We start from the raw sequence: 19,741 nt of genomic DNA on the forward strand, positions 1-19,741 counted from the left end.
GGGAGATAGGGTGTGGGGCGCAGGGCTGTGGGGCAGGGCAGAGGTCGAGGGGGCACTAGGGTAGGGGAAGGGGCTGGGGCACAGCCAGTGACCAGGCAGAACAGGGTGCATTCGGTTCTGACCAGCAGGGTCTGAGCAGTCTGTGGCGCATTCCCAAGGGGGCAGCGTGGCCAGTGCGAGGAAAGTCTGGGCTCAGGAAAGCCGGGGCGGGGGGGGGGGGGGGGGGGAGGTGGGGGGGGTGAGGGGGGTGGGGGTGGGGAGGGGGCGGCTCTGCCCCAGCCCGCGGGTGCAGGCTGAGAGCAGGCGGAAGCCCAAGAAAGAGAAGGCTTCAGGATGGGAGATGTTCAGGACTGAATGTAGGAATGTCGCACATTATTATCAATAAAGATTTTTAAAAATCACATAAGAAGTAACTGCTAATGAATTTACAACAATGATAAAACTCCTCAAATAACCCGAGGGGCAAATAGAATGTGCAAACAAAAGGTGATATCCACGGAGATAGACATCAGGTACTGTCTTTTTTTAAGGGAGATGCGGGGAGCGAGCTCCACCCCGGCAAAGGTCATGAGGAAGGAGGCTCGGCATACGCAAAGGCGGGATCAAGCCTCAGGAGTCTCCCTGGAAATTCTCGAGCAATCTACCCCCAAAACCAGAGTCTGCCTACTTTCTGCTTTGTGCTCTCACCTACACCTCTGACTTTACGGGGGGCTGTCCCCCACTACCTCTCTCTGAAAAAAGAATTAACTTACAGCTCCAGTTAATAATTCCTGGGTGTGACAGTGTTTCAACCTACAAACTCCCTTGGAAGTCCTCTAGCCTGCCTGAATAGGTTTTTCCGGCCACATGTGATTGCTCAGAGCCTCCCAACTGTGAGAGGCATGAGATGTTCTAAACTGTCTAAATACAGATTCCTTTGAGCAGTTAAAAGATTGATTAGAAATTGTATTGGTGAAGGGATTTTCACTTGTTGGGCCAATGTTTGCTGCTAAGTCTCCATATCCCTTACCTGCTGTGTCCCTGGCAGGTATTATATTGATTATATATTATATAATTGATTAATTATATAATTAATTAATAAATAATAATATATTATATACAATATAATATATATTATTATATAATAATATAATAATATAATAATATAAAAATAAATAATAAAAATATAATTATATATTGATTAATATAATTGGTGTAAATAGTAGCTTTAATGTTTGTAACCTGGGACCCTTGAATTAATTCTTTTTCTTGTTATAGCCCACCACACCTTTGCTCTGTAGGAATGCAACTTTATCTAATGCTTTTTGGAGGCTGGAGCCTGACTTTAGAATAATCACCTTTAGAGAAAAAGGCCTCCGGGCCAGAAGATGATGCAAATCACCTAAACTTTTGCATATGATAAGTTTGCAGGAAGAAAGCCTGGCTTACTGCATGACTCTACCCCTTCCCCCATTATCCTCTATGCATATCTTAAGGTATAAAAACTACTTTGGAAAATAAAGTGCGGGGCCTTGTTCACCGAAAACTTGGTCTCACCATGTCATTCTTTCTCTTACCTTCTGGCTGAATTATTCAGCCTCTTTTCTCCACTGAATTTCCTCACTGAGCTATCCTTATTTCAGCCTCTTTTCTCCACTGAATTTCCTCACTGAGCTATCCTTATTCTATTACTCTTTATATCCTTAATTAACGTTTAATTAAGCAGTTGTTTCCTGCTCCTCGCCGACGCCGTCCCCGCTTCGAATTCCCTGGATCCACCGGGGCTGGACCCCGGCAGGAGAGAGGACACCCCATGACATGAAGAGGATGCAGGCAGGGCGGTGCTGTGAAGGCTTCTCCACAGCCTGAGAATCTCCAAGCTGCAGAAGGACGCTTGGGAATAAGTAAGCTCAGCATTTAAGTCAGCACCCAGGGGAATGATCCCTCACAGAAGACAAAAAAAATGCAACCGAAAGAAGGTTCTTTGGGAGCGCTTGTAAGATTAGAAAGTCACCCTCAAACTCTATTTTTAAACGAAGAACCCACATTACCATTAGGGATAAAGAAGAGGACGCGGTCACAGCCGTGACACAGGAAGAAGTAAAAAGCTGGAGCCAGGGGTCACCAGGGACAGGGCTCACGAGGGGCGCAGGACGGGCACCTCTAGGGGTTTCACGACCACCCAAGGACCAGGCCCCCCAGATGCTGGACACTAGTCTAGCTGCGATGGAACATTCTAATTAATCTTAATTACTTGGCAGAACAGAAGCTGTGATGAGCAGGTTCTTGGGACGCCTGCTCCCCGGGACCCGTGAGTCTGGTGCCCCCAGGGAGCTCAGCACCCAGCCCCCACCCCCAGGCTGGCTGTCCACGCTGGCGCCCGGCTGAGACTCACCTCGGCCGCGGGACTTGGCTGCAGGCTTGATGATCCAGATGTTCCGAAGCCCGTCGATCTCGGTCTGAGGGTTTACAGAGGTGATTTTGTTCAGCAGAGCCTGGCACTGCGAAAAGTGATTTCTGGAACTGGGGATGAAGGCCTCGCCACTACAAAGCAAGACCCAGAAAGCCCGTGAGGTCTTGAGGCGGCCGCCCCGAGGAAAGGGTGGGGCAGGGAATGTGCCCCTGCCCACCCGAGGGCCGCCTGGGAACGTGGCCTGTGGGGAGGTGGGGACCCCCTACTTGAGGATCAGACTGCAGGGACACCCCCGGGCGCTGTCCCTGGGCCCAGACAAGGTGCTGGGAGACGAAAGCCAGGGTCCCTGTGCTGGGGACCCCACATCAGGTGGGCCTTGCAGGCCCGCATGGGGAGGCCAAGCTGCCCATGGCAGCGGGTCCAGGGTCCAGCTTAGTGTCCCGTGGGCTTTACTGTCAGTCAGACTGGCTCGTGGCCACGAGCTCACGGCAGCCACGGGGCCGGCTCAGGAAGACACCACAACAGGGGATGAGGCTGGCGGACAGCACAGTGTCTGTGTCAGGTTAGCTCTTGCATCATGGACCCACCCCCCGGGCCGCAACACAGCCCAGCGAGGATGCACTGCAGCCAAGGCTGCTGGGCTCCCTGGCCTCCTGCGGCGCCCCCGTGACGGCCCTGGTGTGGGGAGAGACTTTCTGGGACACACAGGTGTGTGCACAGTGTCGTAGCCACCCTGCGGGGGAGAGGAGGGCAATTATTAGTTCCCCAATAGTGCGGGAGAGGCCCCTACAGCGAGGAGCCAGGGGAGGAGGAAGCAGGAGCCTCGCTGGCGCGAGGGGTGCGGTGACAGGTCAGACGGCGCCTCGCCTCCCTGGCTCTAACAGGACGCACTGAAAGGCAGCCCTGGCCTGTGGCTCGGGACTGTGGACTCTGCCCAACCCCAGGGTGAAGACCGGACCCAGTGGAAGCAGGTGAGAGTCCCACATGGTCCTGAGCCCTCCCGTCCGGCAGCAGAGGCCAGACCCGATGCCGGGTCAAACGAGGCAGGTCCCCCAGAGCCCACCCTGCTGGCCAGGGGCAGAGCCGCCCAGGGGCCTGGCAGACGCTGGTGACACGCGTGCAGACTCGACGTGGGCTCAGAAGGAAGGCAGGGCTGGTCATTCCTCGGGAGGGTCCCCACGGTCCCTCCCTGGAGCACCCCGAGCCTCAGCCTCACACCGTGGCCCCTGGGCAGGAGGGAGTTTGTGCATCACAGTAGGAAGACTGTCACCTCCCCCCGAGGGCAGAGAGTGCGAGGAATGGGGCGTCCAGCCCATGGTGGGAACCTGTCTAGGCCCAGACACCCCATAGTCAGCAGAGAACAAGCACTGTCCCCTCAGATGCCGATGATAAGGGCCCAGCTCCTGCCCTTCTGGTCCTGATGACACACACACCACGTGGGTGGACCCCACGTGGTCGCCTCAACATGGAAGAAAAGGAGGACTGAGCAGGCTGACCGCACCTGGTTCCCTAACATGCTCCACAGTCCGGCAGGTGCTGCGCGCGGCAGTGGGTGTGGGGGCCGCTGCTGCCCCCTTCTGGCTACTCCTGGGACTGCGGGCCAAGGGCGCAGGCCCGCAGGGAGAGCGGACCTTTCTCACACAGGTGGTCAGAGGGGCAGTGCAGGTCCAGATGCAATCACTTCCAGCCCCTCAAGAGGTTGCCCTGGAGACCACGGCTACTAGACCCCTCTGCCTCCTCCCGTGTGGACGCCTCCCAGCCTTGAACTTCATACCAGGGGCTGCCTTGCTCAATAGCATGATGTGAGAGCTACATGTGGTGTTGCAGGCAGCCGCAGCAAGTTCCTTACACTGTTGGTTCCTAGACGGCATACTAAAAAGCAGAGACAGTACTTTGCCAACAAAGGTCCATCTAGTCAAAGCTATGGTTTTTCCAGTAGTCAGGATGGATGTGAGAGTTGGATTCTAAGGAAAGCTGAGTGCCGAAGGATTAATGCTTTTAAACTGTGGTGTTGGAGAAGACTCTTGAGAGTCCCTTGGACTGCAAGGAGATGCAACCAGTCCATCCTAAAGGAAATCAGTCCTGAATATTCGTTGGAAGGACTGATGCTGAAGCTGAAACTTCAATACTTTGGCTACCTGATGAGAAAAAGTGACTCATTGGAAAAGACCCTGATGCTGGGAAAGATTGAAGGCAGGTGGAGAAGGGGACGACAGAGTATGAGATGGTTGGATGGCATCACCGACTTGATGGACATGAGTTTGAGCAAGCTCCAGGAGTTGATGAGGGGCAGGGAAGTCTGGCGTGCTGAGGTCCATGGGGTCACAGAGAGTTGGACACGACTGAGCAACTGAACTGAACTGGTGGTTTCTAGATTAGGAACGAAGTCTCTCCAAAGATGTGTTTTCATTTCCCTTTAGACAAAAGCCCAAGCACGGCAGAGCTGTGTCACAGGGCGTGTAGGCACCTAAATGCATAAGAAACGCCCACGGCTTTTCTAGACAGGCTACACTGGCTTCTGCTCCCCATCCCACAGTGGATTAAGGCTCTAGCCACCGCGCATCTTGGCTGAGCTTTCAGCCATTCTGGTTGGTGCGTAGTGGCATCTCTTGACCGTGAATTCAGCCATGCTGTCTCTTCGTGTGCTGATTGGCAGTTTGGTGTCTTTTTCTGTGGCGTGTCCAGAGGGCCTGTTTTTCTGATTGATTCACGCGTATTCTTTGCTGCTGTTGCTGTTCAGTCGCTCAGTCGTGTCCAGCTGTTTGTGACCCCGTGGACTGCAGCATGCCAGACCTGCCTGTCCTTCACTATCTGTTCAAACTCACGTCCATGGAGTCGGTGATGCCAGCCAACCGTCTCATCCTCTGTCACCCCTTCCCCTCCTGCCCTCAGTTCTTCCCAGCATCAGGGGCTTTTCCAGTGAGTCGGCTCTTCGCATCAGGTGGCCAAAGTATTGGAGCTTCAGCTTCAGCATCCATCTTTCCAATGAATATTCAGGGCTGATCTCCTTCAGAATGGACTGGTTGGGTCTCCTTGCAGTCCAAGGGACTCTCAAGAGTCTTCTCCACCTTTTAGCTCGTTGCAGCCGAGAAAGCAACATGGGTCACCAGCAGCTCTACTGGAGCCATCCGAGAAAATTCGGCCAGGGTTCTCGCTCTTGCCGGGTCTGCTCAAACCGGCACGGTCTGATCCGGAAATACGGCCTCAATAGTGCCACCAGTATTTCCGCCAGTATGCGAAGGACATTGGCTTCATTAAGTTGGACTAACCGAACTTCCTTAGATGGCTCATCCAGCACATCAACCTTAGGCGGAAATAATACTAGCTCTTTGTATATAAAATAAAAGTTCTCAAAACCTCAAAACAAAACAAAACAAAAACAGTCTTCTCCAGCACCACAGTTCAAAAGCATCAATTCTTCGGGGCTCAAGCTTCTTGATGGTCCAACTCTCACATCCATACATGACGACTGGAAAAACCATAGCCTTGACTAGACAGACCTTTATTGGCAAAGCGATGTCTCTGCATGAGCGTTTCTTCTATATCCTAGATCTGAGACCTCTGTTGGACGTACGTGTTGTAAACATGTTCCTCGAGTTTATAGCTTGTCTTCATTCTCTTCGTGGTGTTTTTTGATAAACAGAGTTCTTAATGTCAATAAAGTACAATTTATCAACTTTTAAATTATGGCTAGTGCTTTTAGTGAACTACTTGAGAAATCTTTCAGTATCCTATCATTTTGCCTTTCCATATTGTTGATGGGGTTCTCAAGGCAAGAATACTGAAGTGGTTTGCCATTCCCTTCTCGAGTGGCAGGAGAATAGCAAGAAGAGATATGAAAGTCTTCTTCAGCCATCAATGCAAAGAAATAGAGGAAAACAACAGAATGGGAAAGACTAGGGATCTCTTCAAGAAAATCAGAGATACCAAAGGAACATTTCATGCAAAGATGGGCTCAGTAAAGGACAGAAATGGTATGGACCTAACAGAAGCAGAAGATATTAAGAAGAGATGGCAGGAATACACAGAAGAACTGTACAAAAAAGATCTTCATGACCCAGATAATCACGATGGTGTGATCACTGACCTAGAGCCAGACATCCTGGAATATGAAGTCAAGTGGGCCTTAGAAAGCATCACTACGAACAAAGCTAGTGGAGGTGATGGAATTCCAGTTGAGCTATTTCAAATCCTGAAAGATGATGCTGTGAAAGTGCTGCTCTCAATATGCCAGCAAATTTGGAAAACTCAGCAGTGGCCACAGGACTGGAAAAGCTCAGTTTTCATTCCAATCCCAAAGAAAGGCAATGCCAAAGAATGCTCAAACTACTGCACAATTGCACTCATCTCACATGCTAGTAAAGTAATGCTCAAAATTCTCCAAGCCAGGCTTCAGCAATATGTGAACCATGAACTTCCTGATGTTCAAGCTGGTTTTAGAAAAGGCAGAGGAACCAGAGATCAAATTGCCAACATCCGCTGGATCATGAAAAAAGCAAGAGAGTTCCAGAAAAACATCTATTTCTGCTTTATTGACTATGCCAAAGCCTTTGACTGTGTGGATCACAATCAACTGTGGAAAATTCTGAAAGAGATGGGAATACCAGACCACCTGATCTGCCTCTTGAGAAATTTGTATGCAGGTCAGGAAGCAACAGTTAGAACTGGACATGGAACAATAGACTGGTTCCAAATAGGAAAAGGAGTTCGTCAAGGCTGTATATTATCACCCTGCTTATTTAACTGATATGCAGAGTACCTCATGAGAAACGCTGGGCTGGAAGAAGCACAAGCTGGAATCAAGATTGCCGGGAGAAATATCAATAACCTCAGATATGCAGATGACACCACCCTTATGGCAGAAAGTGAAGAGGAACTAAAAAGCCTCTTGATGAAAGTGAAAGTGGAGAGTGAAAAAGTTGGCTTAAAGCTCAACATTCAGAAAACGAAGATCATGGCGTCTGGTCCCACCACTTCATGGGAAATAGATGGGGAAACAGTGGAAACAGTGTCAGACTTTATTTTTCTGGGATCCAAAATCACTGCAGGTGGTGACTGCAGCCATGAAATTAAAAGACACTTACTCCTTGGAAGCAAAGATATGACCAACCTAGATAGCATATTCAAAAGCAGAAACATTACTTTGCCAACAAAGGTTCGTCTAGTCAAGGCTATGGTTTTTCCTGTGGTCATGTATGGATGTGAGAGTTGGACTGTGAAGAAGGCTGAGTGCCGAAGAATTGATGCTTTTGAACTGTGGTGTTGGAGAAGACTCTTGAGAGTCCCTTGGACTGCAAGGAGATCCAACCAGTCCATTCTAAGGAGATCAGCCCTGGGATTTCTTTGGAAGGAATGATGCTAAAGCTGAAACTCCAGTACTCTGGCCACCTCATGCGAAGAGTTGACTCACTGGAAAAGACTCTGATGCTGGGAGGGATTGGGGGCAAGAGGAGAAGGGGACGACAGAGGATGAGATGGCTGGATGGCATCACTGACTCGATGGATGTGAGTCTCAGTGAACTCCGGGAGTTGGTGATGGACAGGGAGGCCTGGCGTGCTGCGATTCATGGGGTCGCAAAGACTCGGACACGACTGAGCGACTGATCTGATCTGAGAAATCTTTGCCTTCCTTTGCAGTCATGAAGATATACTCCAATGTTTTGTTAATCTTTTAAACTTTTACATGCCACACCTCACATTAATTGTGTATATTTTGAGGCAGGATTCAAGGCACTCTGTCTTTTCATAAGGATATTAATTGCTCAGATACCATTTAAAGGAGAGACTGACCCTTGCTCACTGAACCCCAGAGGCACCTGGAACATAAGCGCTCAGATGTGTGAGGGGCTGTGTTGGGACTATCCAGTTACATCGGCCTATTCACCTGTCTCATCCCAACACCACACTGTCTTACTTGTTGTTGATTTACAGCTGGTCTTCAAATACAGGGCATAAGTCCTTTAAATTTGTTTTTCTTGATGAAAGTAATTTTGTTTTTTTGGGAATCGTTTATTGCTGTTGCTGTTCAGTTGCTCAGTCGTGTCTGACTCTCTGTGACCCCCTGGACTGTAGCCCGCCAGGCTTCTCTGTCCATGGGATTTTCCAGGCAAGAATGCTGGAGTGCATTGCCACTTCTTACTCCACGGGAATCTTCCCAACCCAGGGATCGAACCTCCGTCTCCTGCATTGGCAGGGAGATCCCTTACCACTGAGCAACCAGGGTATTTCCAAATAAATTTCAGATTCAGTTTGTCAGCTCCTCCTATCCTTTCCCCCTGGGGCAGGCGAAGCCCTGCATGGATTTTGATTGGGGTTACAACGAGTCTGTAGATTAGTTTTGGGCTTCTCTGGTGCCCAAAACTTAAGAGGTGCAGCAAAAATAGTACCAACGGGAAAACATATAGCTATAAGGCTTACATTAAAATGGAGAAGGGAATGGCAACCCACTCCAGTACTCTTGCCTGGAGATTCCTATGGACAGAGGGGCCTGGAGGGGTAGAGTCCATGGGGTCACAAAGAGTCGGACACAACTGAGCGACTAACACTTACATTGAAAAGTGAGAAAAATCTCAAATCGATAATCTAATTTTACAATTTAAGGAACTGGAAAGAAAAAAAACTAAACGCAAAGCTAGCAGAAGGAAGAAAATAATAAAGACTAGAGAAGAATTAACCAAAATAGAAAAACCATAGAGAAAATGAATAAACCCAAAAGTTGGCTAGATCAACAAAGTGGATGAACTTTTAGCTAGGAGGACTAAGAGAAAAACAGAGAAAACTCAAATTACTAAAGTCAAAAATGATACTGGGGACATTCCTATTGATTTTACAAAAATAAAAAAGATTATAAGCGAGTATCACGGACAGTTGTCCATGAACAAACTGGATAACCAGGATGAATTACACAGATTCTGAGCAACACCGAACCTGCCAAACGAAATCACGTGGAAAGGAAGACATATCCCACTAAGGGCCTCCCAGGCGGTGCTGGTGGGAAATTAGGTGGAAGTCGCTCCTTCGTGTCCGACCCCTTTCGACCCTATACGGTCCATGGAATTCTCCAGGCCAGAATACTGGAGTGGGGAGCCTTTCCCTCCTCCAGGGGATCTTCCCAACCCAGGGATCAAACCCAGGTCTCCCGCATTGCAGGCGGATTCTTTACCAGCTGAGCCACCAGGGAAGCCCAGTGGTAAGTAACCCACCTGCAAATGCGGGAGACGTAAGAGATGTGGGTTCGATCCCTGGGTCAGGAGGATCCCCTGGAGAAGACCATGGCCACCCACGCCAGTATTCTTGCCTGGAGAATCCCATGGACAGAGGAGTCTGGTGGGCTACAGTCTGTGGGGTCACAAAGAATCGGACACGACTGAAGTGGCTAAGCACACATACTCACTAAAGGGGTTGAATCAGTAATAAAAGCCCTCCCAACAGAAAAACGCTCTAGAGACAGCAGCTTCACTGGTGAAACCAACCGAACGTCTAAAGAAGAGTTTCTACCAGTCCTTCTCAAACTTTCTCCAAAACTGAACAGCTAATAAATAAATTCAGCAAAGTAGCAGAATATAAAGTCAACATACAAAAATTAGTTTCATTTCCATTTTCTTTTTAATTCTGTGGTTATTTGTTTTATGTATTCTGTCGCGGTATTCACTGCATTCCATTCTAGACTGTGTTGATTCCTTTGATGGAATCACCTTACTATGAAATATCCTCTTTATGTCTATTAATATCTCAAATACAATCAGATAGTTTAACTCAGCTTTCACAGCAACTTAGAGAACAAGCAGGTAAAATAATCGGCAAGAGTTTAGGTTTAAATAACTAAGCTGACTTCATTGATATTTTTTAAGAACACGCCACCTAGCAATGCAGATACATGTTGTATTCAAGTGTGCATGAGACAGTCACCAGAACAGACCGGGGCTAGGCAGGGTCAAAAGCAAGTTCCAGCAAAAGTCATGCCTATTCTATACAAAAAAGAACCTCACATAGAAACTAAGATTAATCACAAAAGCTAAAAGTGAAAAGTAAAACAATAAAGCATGTACTGTTGACTGTGCCAAAGCCTTTGACTGTGTGGATCACAACAGACTGTGGAAAATTCTTCAAGAGATGGGAATACCAGACCACCTCACCTGCCTCCTGAGAAATCTGTATGCAGGTCAAGAAGCAACAGTTAGAACTGGACATGGAACAACAGACTGGTTCCAAATTGGGAAAGGAGTACGTCAAGGCTGTATATTATCACCCTGCTTATTTAACTTATACGCAGAGTACATCATGAGAAACACCGGGCTGGAAGAAGCACAAACTGGAATCAAGATTGCCGGGAGAAATATCAATAACCTCAGATATGCAGATGACACCACCCTTATGGCAGAAAGCAAAGAACTAAAGAGCCTTTTGATGAAAGTGAAAGAGGAAAGTGAAAAAGTTCGCTTGAAACTCAACATTCAGAAAACAAAGATCATGGCATCTGGTCCCATCACTTCATGGCAAATAGATGGGGAAACAGTGGAAACAGTGACAGACTTTATTTTTCTGGGCTCCAAAATCACTGCAGATGGTGACTGCAGCCATGAAATTAAGAGACGCTTGCTCCTTGGAAGGAAAGCTATGACCAACCTAGACAGCATATTAAAAAGCAGAGACATTACTTTGCCAACAAAGGTCCATCTAGTCAAAGCCATGGTTTTTCCAGTAGTCATGATGGATGTGAGAGTTGGACCATAAAGAAGGCTGAGCACCAAAGAATTGATGCTTTTGAAGTGTGGTGTTGGAGAAGACTCTTGGGAGTCCCTTGGACTGCAAGGAGATCCAACCAGTCCATCCTAAAGGAAATCAGTCCTGAATATTCACTGGAAGGACTGATGCTGAAGCTGAAGCTCCAAAACTTTGGCCACATGATGCGAAGAACAGACTCATTGGAAAAGACCCTGATGCTGGGAAAGATTGAAGGCAGGTGGAGAAGGGGACGACAGAGGATGAGATGGTTGGATGGCATCACCGACTCAATGGACATGAGTTTGAGTGAACTCTGGGAGTTGGTGATGGACAGGGAGGCCTGGCGTGCTGCGACCCATGGGGTCACAAAGAGTCGGACACGACTGAGGACTCAACTGAACTGACTGTTAGTCCCTCAGTTGTGTCCAAGTCTTTGTGACCCCGTGAACTGTAGCCGCCAGGCTCCTCCGTGCATGGAATTCTCCAGGCAAGAATAATGGAGTGGATAGCCATTCCCTTCTCCAGGGGATCCACTCTACTCAGGGATCAAACCTGGGTCTTCTGCACTGCAGACAGATTCTTTACGATCTAAGCCACCAGGGAAGACCAAAGCATGTAGAAGAAATCATAAAGGAGCATCTTCATGATGTGGAGTAGACACTGTTTGCTTAACCAGGACTGTAAAGGCCTTATTACCATTATAGGGAAAAATTAACACTGGATCTCATCAGAAAATCCCATTGAGAGGTAAAAAGACAAGTCACGCACTAGGGGAAGGCACGCTCAGCACACGTCTCCAACAAAGGCGACAGATTAGCTTTATAAACAGAGCACTCACTTCTTTGTCTTTAACTATCAAAAGGTTAGAATAAGCACGTCACGAGAAAAGATATCCAAATGGCCAATAAGCACGTGAACCTGGGTTCACCAGTCATCAGAGAAGCGCAAACTGAGGGCGCAAGGAGACGACCGAGGAGGGAGACCACAGAGTGTGCCGCTGCGCGTCCGTGTCGTGGGGGTGGGCGCGCGCACACGCACTGCCGCTGGCTCGTGGAGCTGCAGAACCAGTCTGGAAACCGTCTAAGCCTGGCGGTAACTGGTATCCGACTGCCACTCCGCGGCGGGAGGGAGCACCCTGCGGTCAGTGGACAGGACAGGACTCGGCACCAACTACCCGGCAGGTAAATCTCACAGGTCTCGTGTTGAGCAGAAGTCAGGTGTGCATGATCCCATGGACGTGCACTTCCACAGCAACACTGGTGGGGGTGCTGGGCATCGAAGGAGCCGTGGCCTCGCACACTTTCACCCAGCGGGACAAACACCATTAGCACACGGCATGCCCTGTGCTGTATTTATAGCCCATAGAAAAGAAAGAAAACACTTGACCCAAAAGAAGGGAAGGAGGACTAAAACAGCAGAAATAGCCCTGGAATGGCATGTGTGGGCTGCAGGCAGGCCCTCCAGAACGAGGGTGCGGCCTTCCTGCCTTGTTCTCTTGGCCGACAGCCGCTCCCCAAGGGTGCTGGCCTGCCTCTGCCCCAGCTCCCATCTGTCGGCCGTTAAAACAGCTCGGGCCCCTGAGCAGCGGGTCCCTGGGTATACGCAGCAATTGGAAGTCGTGGAGTCAGGAGGCCTGGGCCTAACAACGGCTGGCTAGTCCTGACCACCCAAGCCCAGCGGGCAGCCTGGCCGTGAAGAGGCCCCCATGCTGCTGCAGGCGTGAGCAACGCCAAGAACACGAAGGGTGTGGAAGGTGTTGGAGGCGGCGCTGCCCACAGGCTCCCCGGGTGTCACTTTATCCGTCCACTGGGGCCTGCGCACCCCAACACCCAGAAAAGCATCCCTGATGTCCCAGGGGCCAGACCTCGCCGGACACCCTGAAGTCCGCCCGGAGCCCTCTGGGTGACCCTCACATCACCCCGGAGCCCGCCAACGGGCGTCTTACTGGACAAGCGAGTAGTACTGCTGGGTCAGGTCATTCCACTCGTCCTCCGTGAGGCCCATGGCGCTGTCCTCGGTGAGGTCGATGTCCTCGTGCTCCAGCCGTCCCAGGTAGGCTTTGCACACCTTGCACGCGACATCCACGAACTGCCCCGATAGGCCCATGAGCCTCGGTCCTGCACCCTCAGGAACTGAAACCCAAGCAAGGCACAGAGAGCCTCGACCTCCTCCTGCCCCCATGGAGCCCGGGCTGCTGCCCGTCCCTGTGGGACCTAGACCACCGCCTGCCCCCATGGAACCAGGACCGCCGCCCACCCCTGCCACCCGCCCCCGTGGGAGCCCGGGCCGCTGCCCACCCCCGTGGAACCTGGACCACCGCCCGCCCCCATGGAGCCCGGGCAGCCACCCACCCCCGTGGAACCTGGACTGCCACCCGCCCCAGTGGGACCTGGACCACCGCCCGCCCCCGTGGAGCCCGGGCCGCTGCCCGCCCATACCGCCCACCCACCGTGGGAGCCCGGGCCACCACCCCGTGGAGTGGCACCCTGGGGGTGCCACTGGCAAAGGCCACCCCACCGGGTTGCACCTCAAGGACTCATGGTGAGGGGTCCCATGTCGCTGGGTGGTCACCCTGGATGCCACACCTGGGTCTGGGCAGGTAACCTTTCCCCTCTGGAAGCTGCCCTCCCACTGCGCTGTGCCCACCCCCTCTGCCCCTCCCCCTCCCCCTGGCCTCCCAGCCCCTTGATGGAAGAGAAACCACACTTCTGATGAGCTTGCCACAAAACCTCTGCTTCTGAGCACACACTTGGTCCTCAGTGAAAAACAAATACCCCAATTTAAAAATGGAGGGAAGCTGAAAAAATTTCTCACCAAAGAATACGTACAGGTGATAAATAAGTATATTGAAAGACGTTCATCACCATGTGTTGTCAGAGGAATGCAAACTAAAGCACTTAGGCGCCGCTACACACCCATCGGAACGGCCACGACGCCGAGCAGCGCCAGCGCCAGACGCTGGTGAGCACGTGGGGCAACAGGCGCTCGCGTCGCTCAGGGGGGAGCGCAGAGCGGGGCCGCGGCCGCTTGGGAGCCCGGTTTTGCGGTTAGTTTCTCACCAAACGAAAAAAACACACTCTTGCCGTGTTATCCAGCAGTCGTGTTCCGAACACGACTTTACCAAGTGAGTTGAAAACGTAGGGCTGCACAAAACTCTGTATGCAGCTTTAATCCCAATTGCCAAGACTCAGAAGCAACCAAGATGCCCCTGGATGCCCACGTCATCAGTAGATGACTCAAGGAACAAACTGTCCGTCCAGACTGGGGAATGTTATTCAGTGCTAAAGAGAAATGCGCTCCTGGGTCATGAAAAGACACGGAGGAACCTTAAACGCACGTCAGTAAGGAGAGAGGACTGAATCGCATGTAGTTTATGATTCCAGCTCTGTGGCATTGTGGAAAATGCAGAGCTGTGGCGACAATAAGTCAGGTGTCAGGGGTGAGAAGGAATGAGCAGGCTGACCACGGGAATCAGGTGTCAGGGGTGAGGCAGGAATGAGCAGGCTGACCGTGGGAATCAGGTGTCAGGGGCGAGAAGGAATGACCAGGCTGACTGCGGAGGACTTTATTGCTGCTTAGTTGCCCAGTCGCGTCTGAGTCCTTGCAACCCCGTGCACTGTCGCGCACCAGGCCTCTGTCCAAGGGCTTTCCCAGGCAAGAATACTGGAGTGGGTTACCATTTCCTTCTCCAGGGGATCTTCCTCACCCAGGCATGGAACCCATGTCTCCTATGTTGGCAGGCAGATTCTTTACCACTGAGCAGATTTTTAGGGCAGTGAATTGCTCAGTACAATACTATGTTGGTGGATACGTGTGACAGTACATTTGTCCAAACCAGGAGGAAGCCCTGGCGTAGACTGTGACTCTGATGATGACATGTCAGTGTGGGTTCATCAGTTACAGCGAATGTACCGTCCGGGGGGATGTTGACAGTGGGGGAGGCAGGGGCAGAGAGTACGTGGGATATCCCTGGACCTTCTGCTCCCGTCTTGCTGTGAACCTCAAACTGTTCTATTCAAGTGAATGACAACCAAAAAAGACTTAAATTTGAGTTTTGTAGGCCTTATCCCACAGTGGGTCACACCTCTGACAAGACCCAGGAGTGCCATTCCCGTCGGGTTCTGCGGGAGGAGACTGGGGGCGGGGCAGCGCCGCCGCCGCGTCCCGGGAGCCCCGCCCACGGCCCCGCCGGCCCGACCGCCGCACACCTTTCCTGCTCGCGCCGCCGTCGCGGGCCTCTTCGCGCCTGCTCCGCGGCTTGCTCCTGCTGCTCTGCTGGCTGACCACCCACTTCAGGATGCTGGAGGCCACCGTCTGCCGGAAGTCGTCTGCAAGGACACAAGGCCTCGCCCCCTCTGCCTGCGCGGGGACGGGCCCTCGGCGCGCCAGCCACGCTCAGCCCAGACGTCCTGCCCAGGGTGCGGAGTCTTGCTCCTGCCTCGTGGCCCTCTGGGGGGCCAAGCGCTCCCCACTGCCCCCTTGCCCACACGGTCCGTCCCCACCTCATCCTCCAGCCTCTGCAGAGTGGACTCTCACAGCTGGGACCTCCCCCGCGGCCACGCATCCACCTGCCCACGGGCCCAGAGGCAGAACCGGGCACCCCCTTTCCTGCCGCTGTCCTGTACCACCCGGGCCGTGGTCTGGGGGCACCCTCACCACCTCTGCCTGCCCAGCGTCCTCAACCCTGCACAGACAGATCCTTCCAGGAGCGCCCTCTGCGGACAGCAGCTGCACTCTCCCCCTCACAAGAGGGGCCTCCCTGGAAGCTGGGTCCACAGCTCTAAGTGCGGGTGGCCGGGGGTCCTGCAGCACTCACTCAGGGTCCCCCAAACTCAGGCTTGGGCCTGGGGCTGGCTCTGGACTCCTGTCACCATTCAGAGGCCGCAGCGGCTATTCCCCACCCCGACTCCAGACTCTAACGCCTCCAACAGCGCTCCTTATGAGGTTGCCACAAAACCTCTGCTTCTGAGCACAGACCACACGGAGGTCTGTAAGATATCCCCACAGTTTCTCAAGCAAACCCGCTCCTTCCACACCTCAGGGGAGGCCCCCCTCAGCAGCTCTGGCCACCCTGGAGACACCCAGAAGCGGAGCGCCCCTCGCCCCCTTCCCGTCCTGATGCATGGACAGCCCTGAGCCCAAGGCCCGCGGGCGTGCTGCCTGCTCCCGGCCAGGAGCTCCCCGCCTGCCGCCCTTGCGCCCCTCCTGGGTCTCCGCCCACACCCGCTCTCACAAGGCCCCACCCACGGTCCCCCACTGACCCTGCCTGGCCTGCATCCGGCCACTCACTCCTGGGGGCCGGCCTGGGGGCCAGGCGCAGGGCAGTGTGTGCTGGACAGCGGCCGCATCTCCACGGCCTCCAGATGGGTGCTCAGGAGACACGGGCACCCCCACGCGACCCCCTGCCTGCCCCGTCCTGTCCTTCTCTCTCCCGTGCCCCTGGGCAGGTCCAAAGGAAGCAGCCTTTGTCCCCAGCCCAGAGACAGACCTGAGGGTTGAGATGGAACCGGGCCCGCCCCACCTCCAGCCCTGAGGCCTGTCCTGTGGGCTGGGAGCCAGGCCACAGAGAGGCCCCAGGTCTCCCGGCCCCACTCACCCAGGAACTCTTGCTTCTCGCTCTCCGTGCAGAGGCTGTAGCAGCGCGGGAAGAAGGTGTCGGGGTTGGCCTGGACGTACCACGGCAGGCTCCGCATGCTCACACACAGCCCGATCTCCGGAGACAGCGGCACCTCAGGCCCACAGGCTGCGCCAGGCCCTCTCGGCCAGTCTGAGAGCCCGTGGGCCTGGCCGGGTGGCGCCGGCTTCAGTGGGCACCTTGGGGAGCAGACCCTCCCTGACCCCCGGCCCCTCCGCCCCCCAGCCAACTGGCCCAACACCCAGGTTACCCGGCGAGCCGGCCAGGGCCTCGGCTCACCCTGTCGTCAGCGGCAGCTGCGCAGGCCTGAGGGTGGACAGGGCCGTCTGGGAGTGCCCAGTGCAGAGGGTGCTGCATCCACCCCCGCCCCTGCATGCTCGGCCTCCAGCCGGGAGGGCAGACAAGGGAGCGCCCCGGTCTACAGCATGCCCCCCAACACTGTGCCCGCCTGATGCCACACTCGTGGTCAGGCAGGCCCAGCCCAGCAGCCCGTCTAGGGAAACTGGCCCCCACCCCAGAGCCATGAGGCCATCACTGCCTGGGGTCTCTGCAGGGAGCCCGGGCCCACTGTGCCCCTGCAGGCGGCCCCCAGCCCAGAAGCACACCAGTGGCTTGAGGCCTGGTGAGGACGCCTTGGGGGAGCTCCGCGGGCAGCCAGGAGCCTCGTCCCATCCCCCGTGTCATCTCTGACTGTTGAGGCCCTCCTGCTGCTGAGGGGCACGTGCAGGCCTGTCTGTCCCGGCTGGCCCCACCCCAGCCTCAGCCTTCAGGGTACATGGGGAATGGCTGCCTGGGGTGGCTGGTGGCTGAAAGCGGGTGAGGGTGAGAAGTGGGTGGCAGTGCCCCCAACAGCTGGAAGTCACAGTGCAGGTGAGGGTGGCACCCCACCGACCCAGAGCCGCTCCAGGGCCCTGGGCCCAGGCCAGGCTGCTGGGGCAGCAGTCACTGGCCCTGTCTGGGGTTTGCCCTGCAGCCTAGAGGAGAGTGATTCTGTCACCTTGGGCCTACCCAGGGACACGGTGGGGGACGCAGAGGCTCTGGGGAGGTTTGCGGGGAATAGTGCCAAGCGTCTCTGGACACTGATGCCAGGCGGCCTCTGGCTAGGCCAGGAGCTTCCAGTCCTGGGGAGGAGCCCCGCGGTGACCGGTGCCCCATGGGGCTGTCCAGCTCTGGAGGCGCTGGCATTTCAGGAGGCAGGGCGCGACCGCCCTGCCCTGAGCCTGCCCAAGTCCCGCACTCACCTTAGTGGTGAAGGACGCCGTCTTCCCGTAGTGGTTCAGCATCTGGTCGCAGCTCAGGCTGTGATAGTCGATGACGTCCCGTTTGATTGTCCAGAGGAAGTAGGGTGTTTCATTTTTTACCAACCTGGACTGGCAAGAAGAAACCTTTATCAGTACCCAGCATCTGAGGCTCACGTCTCTGAGGGTGGGGCAGGCCCAGGGCGAAGGGCTCGGGGTTTAGGTTGAGAAGTGCGTGTGGTTTCCATGCAGCTCCAGTCCTGACAGCAGCCTCGCACGTTCCTTGAGGGCCTCCTGCCGGCCCATGTGGAGCCGCTGTGACCACACAGGGCTTCCCATGTGAGGGGACGCGGGGCTCGGACTCTGGGCGGCAGGGGCAGCAAGCGGGGTCTACACTGCCCGCCCCACAGGTGCTCTCTCCAGGACACCCTGGCTGCAGCCCCGGGAGCCCCCTCCCCGGCCGCCAGGACGCGGGCTCCTCTGCTGCCCCGAGCCATCAGAGTGCAAGGGCCCAGGACCGCGGCTGAAGCAAGACTGGGAGTCCTTGGTGTCTGCGCTCTTCTGCTTGGTCAAAAATTCTAACCAAAGAGATATGAGGAAGGGAAAAGATTCTCCATGATCCTGCCCCCGGACATGACCCGAACACCTTGGAGAAGACCCTTTGGGTCACGTCTGCAGACAGCATGTCAGAACCACCTGATGCCTGTGGCTCGGGTCAGCCCATCTTGAGCCCCGTGTTCCGGCAGGACGGCTCCTCCTGCATACCATCACACAGTGCTGCTGCCGGGGGTGGGCTGGGGGCCCCTACTGGTGCCAGGCTGCCAGCGCCACTTCCGAAGCTCACCTGACCCGGGTCCCTGGACTCGGGCTCAAGCTCTTGGTCCTTCCTCCTGCTCTCAGAGTGATGTGGCAGCTCCTGCAGCCACTTCCCCAGTAAGTCTCATCTGTTACAGGGCGTGATGAAGCCGCAGACGGATGTATAGAGAGCATGGGGGCCACTCAGGCGCCCAAGGGGAGGCCCAGCCTCCGGTCCAGAGCTAAAGCTCCTGCCCCCCAGGCTCCCCACACCCCTGACCCACAGCACCTCCCCAGCCTCGCAGTCGACTTTCGCAGAAAGGGATCCGCGCCAGGAATAGGCATGATGCGCCCACCGGCCTGTCAGGCCCTTGCCCGTTTTCCATTCGATCAACATCTCTTCTGGTGGGCGGGCGCTTCACGTACTCTGAGAAGATCTGGGCAGTCACACGCCCTGCAAACTTCTCCCCGAGTGACTGGTCTTTGTTCTGTTCACAGGGTTTTCTGGGGGCCAGCAGCCCTGCATGTCAGTATGGTGGATGCATCCCATTCTCCTCACAGTGCACGCTTTCTGGCCTGGTTTTAACTTTCTTTTCTCCCCTTGAGTCTCAGCGACCCTCCATTACCAGCCAGCAGCCTCCCACAACCCCACGCAACTGCCTCCCTGGCCACCGCCAGCTCTGCCCAGCCCATGACGGCTGACCTGCCGCCCAGCCAGCATCACGGCCTGGGAGCACAGTCCTAGGTGCGGCAGACTGCACGTCCGCCATCGCTGCCGGGGGCTGTGCAGCCCCGACCCTCAGGGTCACCACAGATGGCAGGCTCAGCCTGTCTGCTCACACGGGAGCACAGACATGGGCACACGGGGAGGCCCACGTGGACACACAGATGTGGGCACACGGGGAGGCCCACGTGGATGCACAGACACGGGCACACGGGGAGGCCCACGTGGACAGA

At 54.3% G+C, this 19,741-nt stretch overlaps 1 protein-coding gene and 1 pseudogene across 2 annotated transcripts in view; one reads left to right on the top strand and one right to left on the bottom strand.

Annotated features, from left to right (window-relative positions):
• The window catches only part of TTLL8 (tubulin tyrosine ligase like 8), a 58,973-nt gene that overhangs the window by 29,168 nt on the left and 10,064 nt on the right, over window positions 1–19,741 (bottom strand). Inside the window, exons 6-10 of one of the 2 annotated variants that reach the window (XM_070790617.1) lie at window positions 17,993–18,121; window positions 16,713–16,827; window positions 15,325–15,444; window positions 13,062–13,248; window positions 2,375–2,523 (exon numbers count right to left, since the gene is read on the bottom strand). In XM_070790617.1, the coding sequence (XP_070646718.1) occupies window positions 2,375–2,523; window positions 13,062–13,248; window positions 15,325–15,444; window positions 16,713–16,827; window positions 17,993–18,121 (700 nt within the window). The remainder of the gene's footprint in view (window positions 1–2,374; window positions 2,524–13,061; window positions 13,249–15,324; window positions 15,445–16,712; window positions 16,828–17,992; window positions 18,122–19,741) is intronic. The other variant, XM_070790618.1, reaches the window with a different exon arrangement.
• On the top strand, window positions 5,443–5,755 carry LOC139183286 (small ribosomal subunit protein uS14-like; annotated as a pseudogene).

This window comes from Bos indicus, chromosome 5, assembly GCF_029378745.1.
Source record: "Bos indicus isolate NIAB-ARS_2022 breed Sahiwal x Tharparkar chromosome 5, NIAB-ARS_B.indTharparkar_mat_pri_1.0, whole genome shotgun sequence".
Lineage (NCBI taxonomy): Eukaryota > Metazoa > Chordata > Mammalia > Artiodactyla > Bovidae > Bos > Bos indicus.